Here is a 19,892-nt window from a genome sequence, read left to right on the forward strand (position 1 = left end):
TTCAGTAACAGCTCCACCAGACACCAGCCAGATAACAAAAGAAGTCGTGGAACGCATCCCAAACCACGAGAGTTGGGAAAACTACTTTATGCCTCGCCACAAAACGTGATGAAGCTGGCAAATGAGAGCAGGAAAAAAAAAAAACAGTAGATGGTTTATGGATTTTCCCTGGCTAAGATGGAAATACTCATAACACGCTGTCTATGGGGAGAATCTACTGCAGCCACAAGTGGAGGGGTTAGAAAAAAATGACCTGATGGAAACAATGAGTCACATTAAACTGGAATTCTCATTTCCTTTTAGAAGAAAAAAGAGATGACTGTGTCCAAGAGCAGACCTCGAACTGATGTCTAATCTTCAGAAAGATAATGCCAGGGTTGGATTGCAATTACACGGAACTATTATCAGACCAGATTACATTTGAGAATCTGTGTAATCAAATTACAGTTGCAGCGTTGAGCATTACTTGATCACGTTTCTGATTGCGCCTGAAGATGAATGTTCCTGCAAACCACAGATACTTGCAAATTTGTTCGTCATATTTATTTCTACATTTCCACTCACGTGTCATATGACATTCGTATAAGAGCTGACTTTCATTTTGTGGTTTGGAGGGGAAGATGATGGCATTATCAGCTGAGCGTGAACCCTGCCAAGCCAGAGACTGCTGTTCAAGACTGTGTTTCAACATTTGTAAGTGTGAAACCACTGGATATCTTTAACGAGACGCCAGGATATTTTTCCAGCCATGATTGCGGTGGCAAAACTGATAATTTATGACAACACATCAAGATGTTTACTGTCATATTTTGGTGCAACAAAACCTGATATCTTTGACGATACGTCAGCCATGATTGTGGCAACAAAAGTGGTTGATGTTAACAAGATGTCGGGACATTTCCATCTGTGTTTAAGGTGCCAAAAACGGATATTTTTGACTAGACATCAGGACATTTACTGTTATGTTTGTGATAATAAAACTGGATATGTATATATATATATATAAAGTCGGGACATTCCCGACCGTGTTTGTGGCAACAAAACAGACATTTATGATGAGGTGTCAGGACATCACCACCTGTGTTTGTGGTGACAAAACCAGAATTTTACGGCAAGACATCAAGACATTTCCAGCCGTGTTTGTGGCTACTAAACTGGGAGTTTGTAACGAGACATCGGGACATTTTCCGCCATATTTTTGGCAACAAAACCATGTGTTTTTGACAAGACGGTGGGACATCTACAGCCATGTTGGTGGCTACTAAACCAGATGTTTTTGTCTCGACATCGGGACATTTCCATCCCATCTCTGTTGTAAAAAAACAGAATGTTTCCAAAGAGAAATCAAGACCTTTCGTTCTGTGACTGTGGCAACAAAATCCAGTGTTTTTAACAAGCTATTAAGACATTTCCATTCATGTCTGCGGCGACAAAGTCTGACATTTATGAGGAGTCGTCGGGACATTTACTGTCATGTTTGTGCCCATTAAACTGGAACATTTCTGACAAGACATTGGGATATTTCCAGCGGCGTTTGTGAAGCCAAGCATTGTGTTTTCCTAACCCTGACCAAGTGTTTTTTGTGCCTAAATCTAACCAGACTGCAAGCATAGTACTGTTAAAACAGAAAATTTAAATGTGAACCAGAAGAAATATTAAGTTTCAACACATCTGTGGTTTGTAGAAACTTTCATTGCCAACATTTGTTCTGGCGAGAAAAATATTTGCAGAGCTGACAGAATTTTTGTGGCTGCGTCCATTTTTTTGTTTGATTTCGAGGTAATCCAACAGTATTCAGATTAGGATCCATTCTTTGTAATCCAGTGGGTTATGTCACTAATTCAGTAATTCAGTAACTGACAACATTTCAAAGCAGTCCGACCCAACCCTGGATAGTGACCACTGGATGACAAGTTTACGAAACCATCTCTGACGTTCTGTTTCCATTCCTGTTCTGAACAAGTTCTTCGTAGCACACTGAGTAACTGACACGGTTAATACCGTGAGGAGTCCGGCCTGATTCCTCGTCCAGATGCAGATGAGTTACAGCTGCTGAAGGGTGGCTCAGCAGCAGCTGCGCTTTCCTGCTGCTCTGAAACCCTCAGTGTCGTGGCCAAACATAAATCTTCCCTCTGAAAAGGACCTTTAGCTCAACCTGTGACTGGTCCACTGAAGATGTCCTTGAAAAGCTGCCATTCCATGAACATCAGAGGAGGCTTTTGCACAAAAAACAAAAAAAGCACGAGTTGCAGCGGGTCAAAAATGTGTCAACACAGTGTTTTGCTTCGGCCTGCAATTACCTTTCAAATCTTTACGCTCTTTTAATTACTGGCACAAAGGTTTAATACATCATCCTGTCTGTTTAATATCCCGAAGCTTCGAGGATTCACTGTATTGTGTTGACAGGGCTTGAAATCTGTAATAACGCTCTAGTTCGAACATGCTCCTCACCATGGCTTCGACAAACAAAGCTCAGTATCTCGAGGGGAGGGGGGAGGAAGCTCGGGCCAGGAAAGTTGAAATGAATAAGTAGCTTGCTGATTACATGTCTAGGCCTTTCCATCAACAGGCCCCCGTCTCCGATGGGTCTTCCTTTAAAGAGGCAACCACAGTTACGAGTTGTTCCCGTCCCAGGTTCAGCCCTGGGAGGATTGTGGTCCTCCTGAATTACACCTCCCTCCTCCACCTCCTCGTGTCTTTATCTATCTGGCGGACTGACTCCTTGCTTTCTGTTACCTCAGATTTGATTCATTCCCCATCTTATAACTGTGTTTCAGAGTGTTTATTGAAGCCTGGAGCTGATTTTTTTTTCCAGATCCTGCAAAATAACCTTTTCTGACTGAAATCAAATTGGCTGTGAGAGGCAAAAACAACATCTAAAAGACGCTGTCAAGCACACTTCATCGGCTTTCTCGTGAAATATGTGACGGCAGCGGTAACTCAAAGAGAGATCCTTAGTGCTTACACTTGTACCAATCAGACAGGTTCTGTGTCTTCACACCATATGGAAAATGCAATCCACAGCATGTGCGTGTGCTCATTACGATCTAAATATGTCGTGCGACAGATGGCGTGCTCTAAATGAATAATTTGCTGTGATTAGAGAATCAGAAAACACAAGCTGTTGGAATGAAAATGCAAGCTGCTAAACTGTGAACGCTCCTCACTACAAACATCCAAAGCCAGGACTGTCTTTGGCTCTCGACAAAAGTCAGGGTCAAAGTTCAACACCGGGGCAATCGTATCCAGTGTACTCACAATAAACTTCATGTGAAAACTGTGTACTGTGGAGAAGATAAAGGTCCACACACAGATCTGGTCTCTCTTTGTTTTATACTAAACATTTTGTGTTTGATAAGGATCGAGTTACTCTGTGGACACATACAGTCTTTATTTTTGTTTTGTTTTCTCTGCTTTTCTGCCTCAAATGTTGCAAACATGTAACTGCAGACGGCAGCGTTGTTGAGTCAATATGTACTAAGCAGTACTTTATTACAACAATCATGGAATGTAAACACGTAATGTTTAAAGGCCCCATGTTGTAGGAAGTGGGATTTCCATGCAATGTAAGTACTGTGAAACTATCAAAAGCCTCAATCCACACAGAAAGTTGCACAGCTGTGTTCAGAAACTGTGCCCTCAAAGGAGCCATCAGGACTTCTGTGACATTGTGATGTCACAACTGTACAGACAACACCCTCAGCCACGCCCCTAGCAGAGCCATGGTATCAAAAACACCAGAAGAACTGATGCAAAACATGGTGGATGGTGCCTGCACAGGCCTCTAAGAGCTGACCAACCAGAGCAGGGGGGGGGGGCCTTAAAGAGACAGGCACTAAAAGGGAGAATTGAGACAGAGGGTGAATCGAGGTGCTGCAGCAAAGGTCAGTATGAGAAAATAATGTTTTTTGAACATTAAAGCATGTAGATATTCTGTAGTAGACACCAAAATAAAAGCATGAACTTGAAATGGTAGTTTAAACTGCATGACCCCTCTTTAGGTCTACATTGAAGTACGCTAAATAGTCTGATGACTTTCAGCTAGTTACTGTACGTCTCACTGTAAAGTGACCTGTACTCCCACACTAACACAAGACTTTTAAGCAATAAATAAATAAATGAATAAATAAAAAGATGATTGTTGATTAATACAACAATACAATACAATAGTCTGGCCTGTTCAAACCAACATAGTATACAACTGTGGGAAGCAGATAAGGTTTTTGAGTACTTTGTTCTCTGAGTACAGGATAAAGCACCAAAATGTTAAACTTTACCAGGTGGAGCTGTTTGATTTGAAATCAACTCTTACACAAAGTTCTGGTAAAGTGTCAAACATGTGGTTTTCATATCCTCTGAAGCTAGCTCCAATACACATTGATCAAGCTAAACAGCACACGCTGACACACATTTTGCTAAATCTGAACAATGCGCTGCATCGCCTGTCTGACCTTTACTTTTAAAGTATCTAACAGACAGTTAGAAGTAGTGAAAAGTAGTGTATGTATTTGCACATCATGCACATTAGACTATTGTTTCAGTCATTATAGACAAGCTGATCACCAGGCCCACAGAATCAAACACATAAAACACTGTGACATTTCCTCACGCAGGAGAATTCGAGTCATTATCTAATCGCCGCAAGTTCCAAGAAACGTTTTCCATATATATATTATTAATATAAGCAATTCTGCATTTGGCTGCTCCATTTAAAAGCATTTATGCAGCCGAGGAAAAAGAGGGTGACGTCAAACATTCCAGTTTATACCGGCACAGAGCGTTAACATATACAAGAGGTCAGAGCGCCCTGGTGTTTCACATCAACTGAGCACATAGCCAGATGTGGAAGAATAAACTGCGGATTCTGTACACTGAGGAGCGCCGAGGAACGCGTCTCCAGCACAATACGCTCTCACTACGGGACCGAAACACAGTGAAATACAATGAAGTGCAGTGTGTCAGGCCTTTTATATTAAAGGACAACTGGAAGTGAAATATAACATCTGGTTCTGTGGATGTATCTAGAAGTTAAATGGTACAAGCATCATTATTGTTGCTAACACATCATCTGCAATCTTAGCTTTGTTCTCAGCTTTGGAAAAAAATGATTATCAACATTTTTAGTCTATTAATTTATTTATAAAATCTATAATTTGATGAATCTGTACTGTAACACGTTATACACTGAACATAAGCACTTTGGTACCACAGAAGTTTTAGTTTTAGTTTTTTTTTAGAAGCATGTAAGTGTAAGAAACTGTGTTTTGGTCTGTGAGCGTCGGTGCAGGTTTGTGTACATTGAGGTTATAATGCTTACAGTATGTGATGCCAAAAACCCAGAATGTAGTCATAAATTCATGTTGTCGGTCAGTGTGGTGCAAGACGTTAAATGGTCAGTTTCACCAAATCACAAAGAACTTTTTCTCTCACGCCCTGCTAGTGTAAATCATTTCAAACCAGCTCCTTAGGTCCTTAAAATCTGTCACCAGTCCATCAAAATGGTGGTGATTAAAAAAAAAGTTACTCGAGTTACTCTTGATGATCCACAGACTTCGCTGCACTGTGGACTGTTTCCATTTGAGCTAATTAAAAAAAGGCTCTCTGTGAATACTGTGACAGCGTGTTCTGCAGATTATCCTCAGTAATGAGGACAACGTTTTTGGAAAGAATTTTGTCTGGAGAATCGCTGAGATGTCATTTTCTGTTTTTTTACGCTTCGAGCGCAAACAAAAATTCCATTTGCCATCTTTTTATCAGGCGCAGGGCAGAAATCTTGGAGATTGATGAGCACAAAAAACCTCAGCACGAATTCAGAAATGATGGATTGATTAGCGAAGTAAATGAGAAAAATGTTTTAAGCACACTGTCTGCAGCTCACGTCTGAACGTCTAAACACATCTGTTGGCCTTTTCAAGTGCAGATGAGGTGTTGGTAGAATAAGTCTGTGCCGTTCTGTTTTATACACACACAGGATCATAATACCAGGTGGTTGCATCAACACGCCCGTTTCCCCTGTGCAGTCTTGCGGCTCTCTGCAAACTGAGTTCCTAAATCAATACAGCAGCAGCTCATGGGACAACACTTGTGCACGAAGTAGCAGCTCAACCAACAGAAATCCCAACATGGACTGAGTACACAGTGAGTACAGCGTATGGTCACAACTTAAAGGAACACACTTCTAATAATGAACACATGAGGATGTAACACACATGTTCAACCGTTATCACTCCTCAAGCAGGGGGAAGATCTTGAGCTGTTTTACGAGGTGTCCTATATCAGTGTTGAGGAGTGACCCTAAAGGCAGTTGAGACTTATTGCCTCCACATTTTGTCCGACCTCGCCACTACAGCAGTTTCAACATGCTGCATCCTCTCCTCCAAACCCAAATGGCTGCCGCAGGGCTCCTTTTTTTAAATCCCACTTTTTTCTCTCTTGCATTAGCCTGTGTTTTCTCATATCCCCGTCAAGCTCTCCAATCTCCCTTTTTTCTTCCTCCTTATCCCTATCAAAGCACGCTGGCCTCGCTTGGACTTCTCCTCCACGCTCCCTCATTTTCCCCCTGTTTCTTCTGCTTTTTTCTTTTCCTACTGTACACATCTCTGCTCTTTTTGTCTCTGTTTGGTTATTCTTAAGGCTCCGAGGAACGATGCCACGGTGTCACGTGTGCAGCCCCCGAGGCGAAGGATGTTTTTGATAAATATTTACATTTTCAACTGGACTGCAGAGTGCGAGGCCACAAGCATGACATTATTTATAATGACATTAGATTGTGAGTTTTAGCTGAGGCTCTCGTCCAGAGTTTCTTGTTTTCCTTAAACAAAATAAGTTATAATTGCAACGCTGACTACACAAAGAGCAATAATGGAGCCAACTCCCCTGAAAAAAAACAAAAAAAACCAAATCATCTGTTAAAGTATGCACACACCTCCTAATGTGACATTATTACATTTTATTTTTTTATTTAGGAGCGTATTTGTACATCTTTATTAATGTTTCCCTTTAAACGTTTAAAGAATAAGTTCACCCAAAAATGAAAATTCGCTCATTATCTATTTACCCCCATGTCGATGGAAAATCAGGTAACGTTTCGTAGTCCACAAAACATTTCTGGAGCCTCACAGCAAAACAGCGTTGCAGCATTCTCCTGAACAACCAAAGTAGATGGGGACTTGTTTTAAAATGTTAAAAAAACAACTGAAAATAAAACGTAAAATGGCTCCATACATCTCAACCAGCAAAATCCAACTCTCCAGAAGCCCCAAGACCCCAAATTGATGTGACATGACGTTATTTAAGTACTTTTTAAAGCTGAAATATTCACTGTAGCTAAGCTAAAAGCGTTAGCCACTCTTTGAGGCTGTTAATAAGGTCTTTTCAACTCAATTTGGGCTCTTAGGTTTTCCGGACATTCCCCATCTACTTTAGTTGTTTTGAAGAATGCTGCAAGGCCGTTTTGCTGTGAAGCTCCAGAAATGTTTTGTGGACCTCAAAACTTCACCTGACTTTACATCGGCAATAGGGGTGGGCACAAATAATGAAGGTTTTTTAAATGCAGAAAACTGGATCACGATCTATCCAAAAAACACTGCTGGAAGACCCTCGTTTGAACGTTACGTGACACGGTCGTATTTACAGAGATGCAATTTTTTACAAATGGGTTACAGTCCTGAAAACTCAAACACAAAGCCAATGTTATGGAGAGGCTTTTGGAAGCTGAGAGCGAATCTGTAAAGAAAACAGCGTCTGAGCAGACGGTTTAGGCCAAAAACTCCTCAAAACATTGTGAGAGACGCTTGATTTGGCGTCACTCCAGTATCATCTCTGAAATGGAAACCATGACTTAATTCCAGGTGAACTAAATCAACCGTTTTTGTTTTAGGCAATTCCCGGAGACATCTATTATTACATTGGAACCGTTAAAGACTGTAGAGCTTAACTAAAAACATAGAAGGATAACAGTTTGGGCAGTTTCCAGTGATTTCCTCTTTACAGGTACAAACCAGCTGCGACTGTTAGACTCATCCTGATTTAAAGATAAACAGTGCAGTGGCTCTGCTGGCTGGTGTCCAGTGTTAGCTGTGGTTAACAGTGGAGGAGCCTGAGAGGGGGGTCGACACCGCGAGGGGCCCCTCACTGTGGTGACATCACTCACACTGCAGCCTCGGGGGAAATACAGAATTTATCACTTTCTCTTTATTACCAAATGGAGGCCCTTGAAGTTTAAAGCAGCCTGGATTTTTGTGAAAGCTGGAGACGGACAGAGGCGGAGAGAGGCGGTGAGGTCAGAGGGTCACGGTTATGATGCGTTTTATCTTAACGAGGTCACTGAGGCCTAAAGAGGCGGCCATGTGTATCTCTCCTGAAAAAGTTGCACCTGAAGAAGAAACAGTGTCTCTGTTAAATAGCTTTGTTCACCAGTTAGCAACTTTGCACACAAGAAAGAAGCAGAAGAAGAAAGAAGAGAGCACATTTGTGTACTTAAATGTTGAGTGTATAGGATTAACTGACATGTAGCGGTGAGGTTGCAGATTACAACCAACTAAATAGTCCTCATTTTGTTCTAGGCTACTGTAGAAACATAGCTGACAACGATCCTCAGGTGATTATACACTAACATATATATATCTATATATAATTATGAATATTTATTCCATTTCTGCCAATAGATCCCCCTAAATCTTACACACTGGACCTTTAAAATGATTGTTACAATGTTTCACAAAGTAGCATTTGTTTATTAATGTATTTATCTTATAGTTTTGACCATCTTTGCAGTCATGCTGATGGAACGATGCTGTTACTGATAACAAATTCCCACCAGCAGCTGTGTGCTCACTGAAGTGAGTTAGTGGACTAAAGCTGTGTCATGTGGTGTTACAGTACAACAATGACTGCGGTGAATGAATTGTATTATAACCAAAGACAATGACGTCAAAAAAACTACAAATATAACAAAATAAATATAACTCTGGAGCTTCACAGCAAAACAGTGTTGCAACATTCTCCTAAACAACTGAAGTGGATCCCAAACTGATTTGATAAGAAGTTATTTTGACCCTTTATTGAGCCAAAATTTCCTCTGTAGCTGCTACGCTGAAAGCGTTAGCGTGCACCCCGTCTGAAGTGAGTGCACAAGCTCGACTGCGTTGAGGGTGTAAATTAGATCCTTTCAAATCAATTTGGGATCTCGTGGCTTCCAGAGACTTGGATGACACCAGACCAGCTGTGTGGAGTCATTTTATGTTTTTTTATCTATTTTTTTATGCACATTTTAAAACGAGTCCCCAAGTTTAGGTGATGGCTGCAGCATTTTTCTCAGTGCATGAAACACATCTGGTGGAGCTGCTGTTTAGGAGCAAGTTATATATTCTGCAATACAGTTTCAATTCATCACTTTAATGCTTCTTGTGAGTTGAATTTTGAATTTTGGTTTAGATCCAGATGTGCTGGGATGCAGCTGCATGTGATGTAGGCGTGCTTGCACAAAGTCTTCCTCAGAGCAAGTATGAATTATATACTTTTTGTGTTTAAACAGCCTTATAGATAGTCTGACATGTTTGTTTGGGACTTTTGAGATGACATATCAAGTGATAAAGTTCCATATTGCTTAATTAAATCCAAGTTTAAATGTTGTTTTACAGAAGTAAATGTTCTCTCACACAGAGCGATCTGTTCTTTGTTTCTAATGAGAGACGTATGAGGGCAATATTCCCACCCATGCCCTTGTGACATTATGGCAAAACACCAAACTGCATCAACCAATGAAACTCTTATTTTATTAGCATCCTGAGAGCGCTCTTGCGATTTCATCAGTGCCAAGCGGAGGATTGTTTCTTGGCAGATGCGCCGCAGTTTGTTTGCTCAAACTCCTCCCTTCCATCAGCAACAGTTGCATACTTTACCCAACATGTCATCAACAGCTGTGCGAGCCCTAGAAACGTCTTCCCAAACCTTCCTCTCCAACCAGAGAAAAGGGCTGAAGCTGTGTTCAATTCTCAAGAGCTAACGATCGCCAACTGACCTAATTTCGATAGTAACAGTGTGTCTCAACAGCTATTCACAATGCGTATTTACTTTAAATCTGTCTATAACATTTCCTAAAATAAGTTCACAATGTTTTGATCTCACGATTGTCTCATTAATCACGGCAGCCAGAGACAAAACACGTGCCTCTCCAGAGGAAATTCCACTTTGATATGACTTCCTGTGTTGGAGTTGGACCAGTTTGTTGCGATGTATGGTGTATTCATGAGTATTTGCCTTATCGACACGTACTAAACAATCCTCTGGTCTTCCCTCTGTCACAATCTCTTATCCTCTTTCCCTTCCTCGACTCCTCTCCTTCCTCTGCTCTTCCTCAGCGCCCTTCAATCCTCCCTCTCTCTTAAAAGATATGAAATTATGCTGAAAAAGAAGTTTCCTCCTCTCTGGTTTGTTGCCATTTCTAAAGCTTATCATCGCCTAAATACCAGGCCACATCAGCGAAAAGGCTCAGAAGTTAAAGGAAGCATGAGATTAAAAAAGAAGATCAAGACTCTGAAGCCTGTACTTGGAGCTCAGGTAAATAAAGATTGATGTGATGCACAACACATAGTTGTAGCTGAATTGTGCAGAACTGGCTGAAATAGTGAAGCCTGAGCCAAAATGCAGCAATTACAAGGTTATTCTGCAGGATACTGTGTCTTTAAAGAAAAAGCATGTGGCTTTGCTTTAATTCTGAAGTATATTAACAGAAACACAAAGCACTAGTATCTGATGTCATCCATATGGATAGTGTTTTAAAGCCGGCCAACTGTAAATCACCGTGCCGGAGTTTGGATTTTCTTGTTTCTGACTTTTCCACAAACTCTTGTCTCTGCAGCAGCAGCCTCTTCACCCATTTTGCTGAACTCATGGAGGTTAAATGGTAGCCATGAGTCACTGACTGCGAGCAGACATTTCCACATCTCACTGGTCTGGCTCCGTGTGAGAAGTGTTTGTTCGGGAACACTGACTGGTCATCGCGGCCAGCGGGCAAAGGGCAGCACAGACTTCACATTGTGTGAAGAGAATGAACCCTTCTCTCGACTGAACAACTTACTGGACATGATTTGGAGTCAGTGGCTATTTTGATGCAACAGACCATGACCCGATGGGGAAAAAAAACCTCCTCAGTCGTACCGTTGCGCTCCACAGGTCTGATGATGTTCCCAGTTAATAGTCGATGACATCTCCAGAATCAAACTCTCTGCTGAGATCTGGCAGTGTTGCACAGAAAAGACTCCAAACCTAATATTTTTCACTCCCCAACGTGAGGCTCTGCTGCAGATCCACTGTACATCCATTACAATGATTAATTTCGCAGGGATCCTCTCTGTTTTCACACTGTACTCCATTGATCTGGTATATGGAAATATGGAGCACAGAAAGCGTCCAACAAGTCTCGACAGCGAACAGGAATTCCACACAATATGTGGGTCCAACTCAGTCAAGACATCCATCACACACAACTAACGTGGCTGAAGCTGCACAGTTCAAAGCTTTCACACTTCATTCATAACGCTGACATTTGAATCCCAAGCTTTTATTGGCACGTCTTCATTCTCTTTCAAGCCGGTGTGTCTGCACAGTTGCAGATAAAGATGAGGCTACACTAAAAATATCGAGCTATTTGAAGAATTAGATTTCAGAGACGGCTGCAAGGGGATTGTTCTGGACTCATCCAAACATGTCCAATAACTCCAGAGCATCATAAAGTCCAAACGTAGAAATATATTGAAAAAAGGGAGATGTAATTGTTTCCACAGCAAGTTTTCATTTGACAAAATCTCCTGCTTCAATCCTTTAGCCTTTAAAAAACAACAATTGTACTTTATGATTACAGTAAATTACTTAAGTTGTAACAAAAAGAGGGATCATATTCTTTCTATATGAGCAATGGCTGGACCGTGTACTCCAGCAAGACATCCTCACTTTCATAGTAGCAACGGCCGTGACGTCGAAGAAAAGACCCATTTGATTCAGTCATATATGTTAAAGACACTAAAAAAGACTGACTCGTTTAAATGTGTGTAATTTCTCTCCATCAAAACAAATCAAAAGTCTTAAGTACCATCATTGCTGACGAAAATCTATCAACGTTTAATAACGCATTAAAGTTTTATTCACGTTATGTTTAGTCACAGTCACATTCAGACTCGTTCCCCAACTTACTTCCTTACTCTAAGACTCTAAGATTTCTCTGGGTTTGAACATTGTTGGAAACATTTAGGATAAAGTGCGCAAGTTAACAAAATATATAACAAATCCGAGACAACTGAATGCAGAAATGTTACATCATATTTCTTTGAGATGATTAATTCAAGTGAGGATTTTAAGATTTCTTTCTTTCTTTCAAAAACCTCAACAGAAGCTTTGAATAAAAAAAAAACAAAGAAACCCTACAACCCTACAAGAAAGAGTGAGGGAGATCCATTGTTTTGCTCGGTGCCTGTTTCTGAGTTAAACCTGGATAAAGCCTGTCTGAGCTTGCTGATAATGATGCAACACCTTTATCTTTAAACCACACACAGCACAGTGGCTCACCTCAAAACAAGAAACTCATCATCTGTAAACAGAACTGCAACGATTTATCAATCTACTGAGTCTCTCTCTGATTTCACCTTCTTAAATGTGAATATTTTCTGGTTTCTTTACTCGTCTATGAACGACTGAATATCTTTTTGTCGTGGATAAAACAAGACATTTGAGGATGTCATCTTAAACTCTGGGACACCCTGATCAACACTTTCCCCCATTTTACAGACCAAACTAATTGATTAATCACCCTGGCAATTACAATAATCGTTAGTTGCAGCTTTATTTCTAAGACAACCATCAATTTATGACTTTAACAGACTGCAGCGATGTCAATTCCACAGTTTCAGCTCCGCTGCGAGAAGACCACCTGGATTCAAAAGTGACCTCGAGGCGTTTCACCGCACTTATATGAGGCATTTCACCATCGAGTCAATCAGCTGTCCAACAAGTTGTTAAAAGCCTAAACTTAACTCCGGCCACATTGCTAACCCTTGTCACCCACCAACACCCATGTAGCTCCACTTGTTCACCCTCTGCAGCTGTAATATACACAACCTAGCTACAACTTAGAATTTAGGTTGGACCACAACCTGCAATTATGGCTGACAGTCGCCATTTTGTGGCGTTTCAAACAAGTAAGCGTAACGCCTCAGAATCTGTCGGACAATTTGGTCACGTTTTTATGATTTCATGAGATTTTCAAATACGGGTGATACTTGTGATTTATGCTGCTTTTACATATTAGGGAGTTTCTGAAGCTTAACTCTAACTCATTTCCTGTTATGGCAATCTTTTTTCTCGTCTTTGCTCAATTAGAAAATTCACTAAACTTTAATCTAATCTGTTTTCGCTGAGTCGTTACCTGGCCCCCGAGGCACTTCAGCAACAGAGAGCGAAAGGTTCCCAGATGGGAAATAACATCTGATGAAATTGGAAGATTTAAAGCTACTACAGCAGCCTTTGAAACAGTCACCAGGGGAGAGACGGAGAACATGTTCGGGTGGGGGGGAGAGCGCTATATTACACTAAAACCTACCAACCTACAGAGGATAAGCTCCAGAGGGCAAAAGTCCTCCTGATCTGCAAAAACTACAACCAGCTGTATCAACACTCAGTGTACAGGCAGACTGAGCTGTGCACCACCACCGGCTGGCTCTCTCAAAGACATTAACATGACGGCTGTGTTTGTTCCCCTGGCGTTAGAGGATGGAAGATATTAGTTTTTAATTCCTGAGAGGGGTGATGTCTGAATTGGATGCAAATAACCATCATCCATCATTAAACTAACACTAGTTTTATGAATAATTAAAGACATACTGCACCAATTTATTACTGAACTTCCATGAAGTTGGGGAACCCACAAAACCCAGGGGCGTCCTGTCGTTCCAGGACAATAAAAATACATCTGGGATGAACACATTTCTTCTCCAGGACGCCTCCAGGACAAAAGCAATTTTTTGTAGCCTATGTATGTATAACCATTGCTGAGCAAATGACAAACTGAACTCAGCGCTGACAATGGAGCGTCTCTTTTCAGGCTAGTCAGCAAATTAAAATTAAGAGAGGACGCAGTAAACTCCATCTATAGAGAACACGTGCTACATTGTGAACATTAGATCCGTGCTGAACTTGGCAAGAGCGCTAGTTAGCTGTTAGCAGCCGCTGGGAAAGCATTGAAGCAGAGTCCTGTGGTGTGTTTGGCTAACGGAGCTAACAGTCAACAATTTCAACTGGAACGCCCCCCGGACTTGGATTTCTGATTCGCAAAGTCAAACGCACCTCACCAAACCCCACCTTAAAATACTAGATGGCTGCTTTGCTTATTAAAAGCTGTAGAATGTATAGCTGTTAGCAAACAGAGCTAATAGCGCTAATGGATAAACACACAGCAGGACTGAGAGTTTCCATTTTTTCAGGATGGTTATCAAAGTCTGGAGGCCTGGTCTTTAGTATGGGTCAAAAGCTGCATCCTACATTTCCCACAATGCAACAAGATAGTATCTTATGGTGAGTTCCATTTACTTCTGAAGTCTGAAGTTGATGTTGGGAACGAATTCATACCCAAAACTATTCCAGTACAAGAAGTCGGGATACCAGTTCTAGCTAGGTTAGCCATTGTTAGCACTAGCCTAGCACTTGCTAACAATATCAATTGCAATGGATAGAAGGATTTAATCTAATGTAGTCTTAATTTAATTATACACAAATAAGACAGTGGTGCATTAAACAGTATATTTTACAGCATCTTTGACAAGCCAAGCAGCCATCTTGGATTTTGAGGTTGGGGTCGGTGAGGTCCATCTGACTTTAACGGGAGGCGTTCCAATTAAAATTGTCAACTGGGAGTGTACCATTACTTCAAACCCTCCCTGCCTCAGTTGTTTTCATACAGACTTTTCACTAGAAATTGGTTATTTTCTCAAACTTTGGAAAAAGCTCCCCACAGCACCACAGACACATTATCCATCTGTTTTCAGTCTTCTGCTGAGGTTTCTTACATTGTTTCCCAGTTAAAGATTTTGGGGGTATTACTGAAACTGAGAGATTTTTAAAGCCCCTTGAGGCAAATGTGTGATTTGTGATATTGGCCAATAAAAATAAAGTTGACTTGACTGCTGACGAGCAAACTGAACCATATGTGATAAAATGGCAGTGCCACTTTAACTTTTTTCCTGAACTGGTGAGTAAAACTGTGAACCATAAACCAGAAGGCAGTTGAATTTCTTTAATTACAACACATCACATGTGGGTTTAGAGTTCGTCCTGTTGAATGACGAGTACGAGCAGCGATTCTGTCACGTTCTTAATTAGAAAGAAATTACAGCGCTCGGTGGAAACCCAGCCCCGTTCTGTGTTTACGTTCTGTCCTGTCATCCTCCCACATGGACAAGCTGAGAGGATCACAGGGCACGCTGGTGACTAACTGCCAATCAAGGAGCTGGAGACCTGTCAGGGGGGAAGCCCCTAATTGCACGGCTCCAGAACAAACAGTTACTTTAACTTGAACCTGCGGAGGTGTTCGGTTTTTAGAGATATGGAAGAAATGACATCCTCCTCAAAGTGTTCAGCCAGGAAGAGTCACCCCTAAAACAATACTGACACTTTATGTCTTACATCAGCCGTTTAACGTCCTCCCCTTCCAACTATCTCTAAGGCTGTAAGACTTTTCTTTTTTTTAAAAAATATTTTCCAAATACAGCCAGAGCAACTATTTTAACATCTGGAAGTCATCCCCCCCCTCCACCACCCCAAGCCTCCATTTGCTGACTGCAATAATTTGGTTTATAAGCAGTTCCCATGGAGAAGTCCTCACAGGCACAAAGCTGCATTAAAAAATCTATCGTCTCCATCGTCTGTGCCACCAAGATACACCCACAGGATTCACATCCAGATGCTGCACATCAGGTGACTTATAAAACGTTGTCCTCCACGCAAAAAAGTGTAACTGAAGACAATGTACAATCTGGCGAGGCCGACCCCCTTAAACTCTGGAAAGAAAAGAGGCGTGTAATCAAGTCATAGCTCAAAAATGCAGCATGTGTTTCTAATCAAAGCCGTCTGTGGACCTGGTTGAATTCACATGTTTGGACGTTTCGGCTTTTGGTAGAAAGCAGCCCCCATTTGTTGCGATGTCAGTGATGTGGCAACAACAACTGGAACCAATTTGGGAGACAGAGTGACCTCATGTTAGATTTTGTTGATTTGGAATAAGATTTTTTTGCTTTCGGCTCGTGTGTTTTCTCTCACAGAGGGCAAAAACATTTTTGAGCTTGGCTGTGATGAGCGCCGAACAATCTGGTGATGATGAGACAAATCCACTAAATCCACTGGTTTCACACAGTCTGAGTGGTTTGTGTCTTTGATGTGAGGCGCTAAGTGGCATCTTTGAAGATGTTTTACAGCTATGTCAGCGTCTGGGAGGAGTGATGTTCAGACTCACACACACACACACAGGCAGAGTCATGACTCCATCTCAGGCTGAAGCTTTGGGCACAGTCTCCTGCTTTTTTGTTATTGGAGCCGGTGATCTATTGCTCTTTTTTTCCTCTTTCCATGTTCACATCCCCGAACCTTCCTCCAAATATTATCCGAACACCTCTCCCTCTTCCAACACAGGTTGTACTGTAGGTTTTGTATGAAGGTTTTCATCCTGATAATCTATGTCAGCGTCACAATTTCCAATTGTGGATTAAAAGTCTGCACCTTGATCTCATTTGCCAACTTATGGTCCCTTTGCAAGCGAACTTTCCGCACATGTGCAGCCGTATAACTTTCATCTGTACGGACCTAAAAGATGTCAACATTTGTTTTAAACATGTTTTCAGTCTTCAAAGCAGCTTTTGTGAATCTGGCTTCTTGGAAAAAGACTCCAATAACCTCCTCCGTGTCCTCAACAGACTTTTGTTGCCTTATTTTTGTTTTTCAGAGAAAGACTTTATAAAATTGTGCTGCTGAGAGATTGAGTCTGCTTGCAATTATGTCGTTTCATCAACAGTCAACCACACTCAATGTGAAGTTGCAATTTTCCATATAAAAGTCCCAATTAAATGGAGTAACACTGGTAATTGTAGCCACGGCAGTGTGTTATATCCAATGTTACTCAGTGTTTTATACACTCTATGCTTCAGTTTGACACAATATATGTCAGGGTCCTGCTCTCACAGCTAGTTAGCATCTTCCCTGTTTAACCTAAGCATACTAGTTAAAGGAGACTTATTCTGCTTTTTTGTTTTTTTCCTTTCCTTCAGTGTTTTATTTAAGTTCTTGTGCAGGTAAAAGATCTCTCAAAAAATTCAATGTCCGCACCAAACGGGAGCTCCTTTCTCCCACAGAAAACACTGCTCCTGAAATGCCTCGTCAGTAGTCCCGCCTTTAAATATGTGACTTTGTGACATCACACTACACCACAGAGTCAGACATCTGCAAAAAAGGTATGCCTACCAGCTAGTTTGGCACATGATAATTGATTAAGCACAGCTGCTCTGTTGTTGTTAGTTGGGTCAGGCGTGTGTGAGCTGACCAATCAGAGGAGACTGTGTATTTGGGGAAGGGGGTGGGGGCCTTAAAGAGACAGGAGCTAAAAAGAAAACTGATGTATTTTTTTGAGCATGTAAACATATTCTAGTCATGAGCATAAAATGTCTCCTTTAAACAAAGTTGCAATGTAAAATGCCACCACATCTGGATATTCAAAAACCTTTCCGTGCAGTGCTTCCTTCACGTGGTCATCTTGTGGAGCAGGCCTCAAAACCCCCCTCCCACACACGCATGAGTACATTGTCTCAAAGTGCTGCTGAACCACATTTTCCCTGACTCTACAGAAACCATGAACTTTCCACTGTTTTTTATTTGGTCGAAATGCAATCGCCCCTCGCCCACCGCGAGTCCATGGAAAGAAGCCTGTGAGATCACTGTGCTGATTCACATGAGCAAATATGGACAAAGATGGAGACACTGATTAAAACAGAGCCTCTGAGAGCTTTTAAACTACAAGCTTTACAGAAAAAAACTTTTTTTTCCTGGTCACGTCAGAACAGCAGAGAGCTACAGAGCTTAGTAAGGCTTCTTTTCCAGCCACGTATCCTTTCAAAATCTTGATCAGAGTTCATAAAAATGAGTGAAAATGAATTGAAGTTGTAGCTTCAGATGTTTCTTAGGCACAGTATGGGACGTGTTTCTGGGCCCTATGCTTCATCCACCACCGGGTGGCGCTCTATCTGGTGCACACTGTCACACAACTGTCTCTGCTTTATGTGAAACTGAACTTTTAAGAGCAAAGCCAACTCAGTTAATGACATAATGACAGAAAAACTCAAGAGGGAGCGACGGCTTAGAAAAAGAAATAAACAACACTGTCTGTGCTCCACTTTTTTTTTAAACTCCACACTTCATCAGGGGCCCATCAAACGAACTTTCCAGTGCTCAGTGTGGCCCCGTGACATCATGTGTAGAAACAACACGGTCCCTGTGACGACACAAGACATCAAACACTCCAGCTGAGAAAAAAAAAAAAAAAAAAGGAAAGCGCAGCTCAAGTAAAACAAGAACACTCAGGTGTTCCAGCTCTCGGTGTTTGCCAGCTGAAGACATCAGCAGGCCCGCAGTTCACCGAGTGACTCAGAGCCTCCAACAGCATCTCTGCTGCTTCTCATGTCTCCTCCACATCTGCTCTGCATTAACGTGCAGCCCTGTGTTGCCTCAGAGGCGCGCGAGCCCCGCTGCTGAAATTCTTCTAGCAGATGTACAAATGTTGCTCCGAAGGGGGAAGAAAACATTTTGTGGTAACACTTAATGAATGCTCCAAAAAGTGGCGGAGCCGTGCAGGGGTACTGCTCAAAACCACAAAGGTGCTCATTTCCCACCCCGCTGCACATTTTCAGTGCCTGAGGGTGACATCAGTCAGAATCACTGACAGATGTCCGCAGCGCTGTTTCCTGACATGCACGGCTTGTTTGCCAATTGCAGATAATCCACGCTAGTTACACTCATCCCTTTTAAATCTACTCAAAGCAACACAGAGTCTCTAATAACCACGGCCGGTTCGTCTCAGTCATCCCAAACACTGATCTAACTAACATGTTCCCTTGCTGTTACAACACTTTCAGCTGCCGTCCAGTAGAAAACAGCAATTTGTAACTAGAAATATAGCAAATGAAGATGACATGTACGAGTAGAAACATCCAGGAATAGGTCTTATCTAAATAACTTAATCAGGAGCAAACTTAATCTTAATCAGGATGCAAAAAAAGCAATTTGTGCATCTAAACCAGCTGCTTCTTCATGCCTGAACTAAGAAGAGTCCAAGCTAATGTTCAGTCAATTCAAAAGGGCAACTATCAGCCACCCTTCAACAGCAATTAGGTGTTCAAATAAACAGCGGAGGGGTTTCACTTACCGCTGGTCCCGTCTTGACATGACACAATCAAAACCTGAGCCACGGAGACCACCAGAAAAAGGAAAGTCCTTAAATGCACAAAGCTCATCATGTCTATAAGAAAGACATGAGCCTTTCCCTGTGCCAGAGCAAAAGAGAAAAAGGGAAGAAAAAAAAAGGAAAATGCTCAGGTTATCACTGCACCACCATGAATTCGGAGAGTTCCCCTCCTTGTAAGCAGCAAGCAGACCCAGCCCAGACTGCGTGAGTGCTTTTTTGTGTAGTTACAGCTTTAAATGAGAAGAATGCTGGCGAGCCTAATTTTCCTCCCCCTTTTGTCAGCCCTCTCCCATAACCATCCTCCTCACAGGCTTTTGTGGCTGTGGGAGAACTACACCCATGTTCACAAGTTCTCATACTTTCCAGTGATCCTCTCTCTGTCTGTCTCGTTCATCGGCTC

General features: G+C 41.7%; 1 protein-coding gene across 1 annotated transcript in view; it reads right to left on the reverse strand.

The window, feature by feature from the left end:
* The window catches only part of col5a2a (collagen, type V, alpha 2a), a 46,501-nt gene extending 26,848 nt beyond the window's left edge, over window positions 1-19,653 (reverse strand). Inside the window, exon 1 of the mRNA XM_073473374.1 lies at window positions 19,454-19,653. Coding sequence (XP_073329475.1) covers window positions 19,454-19,544 — 91 coding nt within the window. The 5' untranslated portion in view covers window positions 19,545-19,653. The remainder of the gene's footprint in view (window positions 1-19,453) is intronic.
* Window positions 19,654-19,892: the final 239 nt, after the last annotated feature.

This window comes from Pagrus major, chromosome 9 (genome assembly GCF_040436345.1).
Source record: "Pagrus major chromosome 9, Pma_NU_1.0".
NCBI classification, from domain to species: Eukaryota; Metazoa; Chordata; class Actinopteri; order Spariformes; family Sparidae; genus Pagrus; species Pagrus major.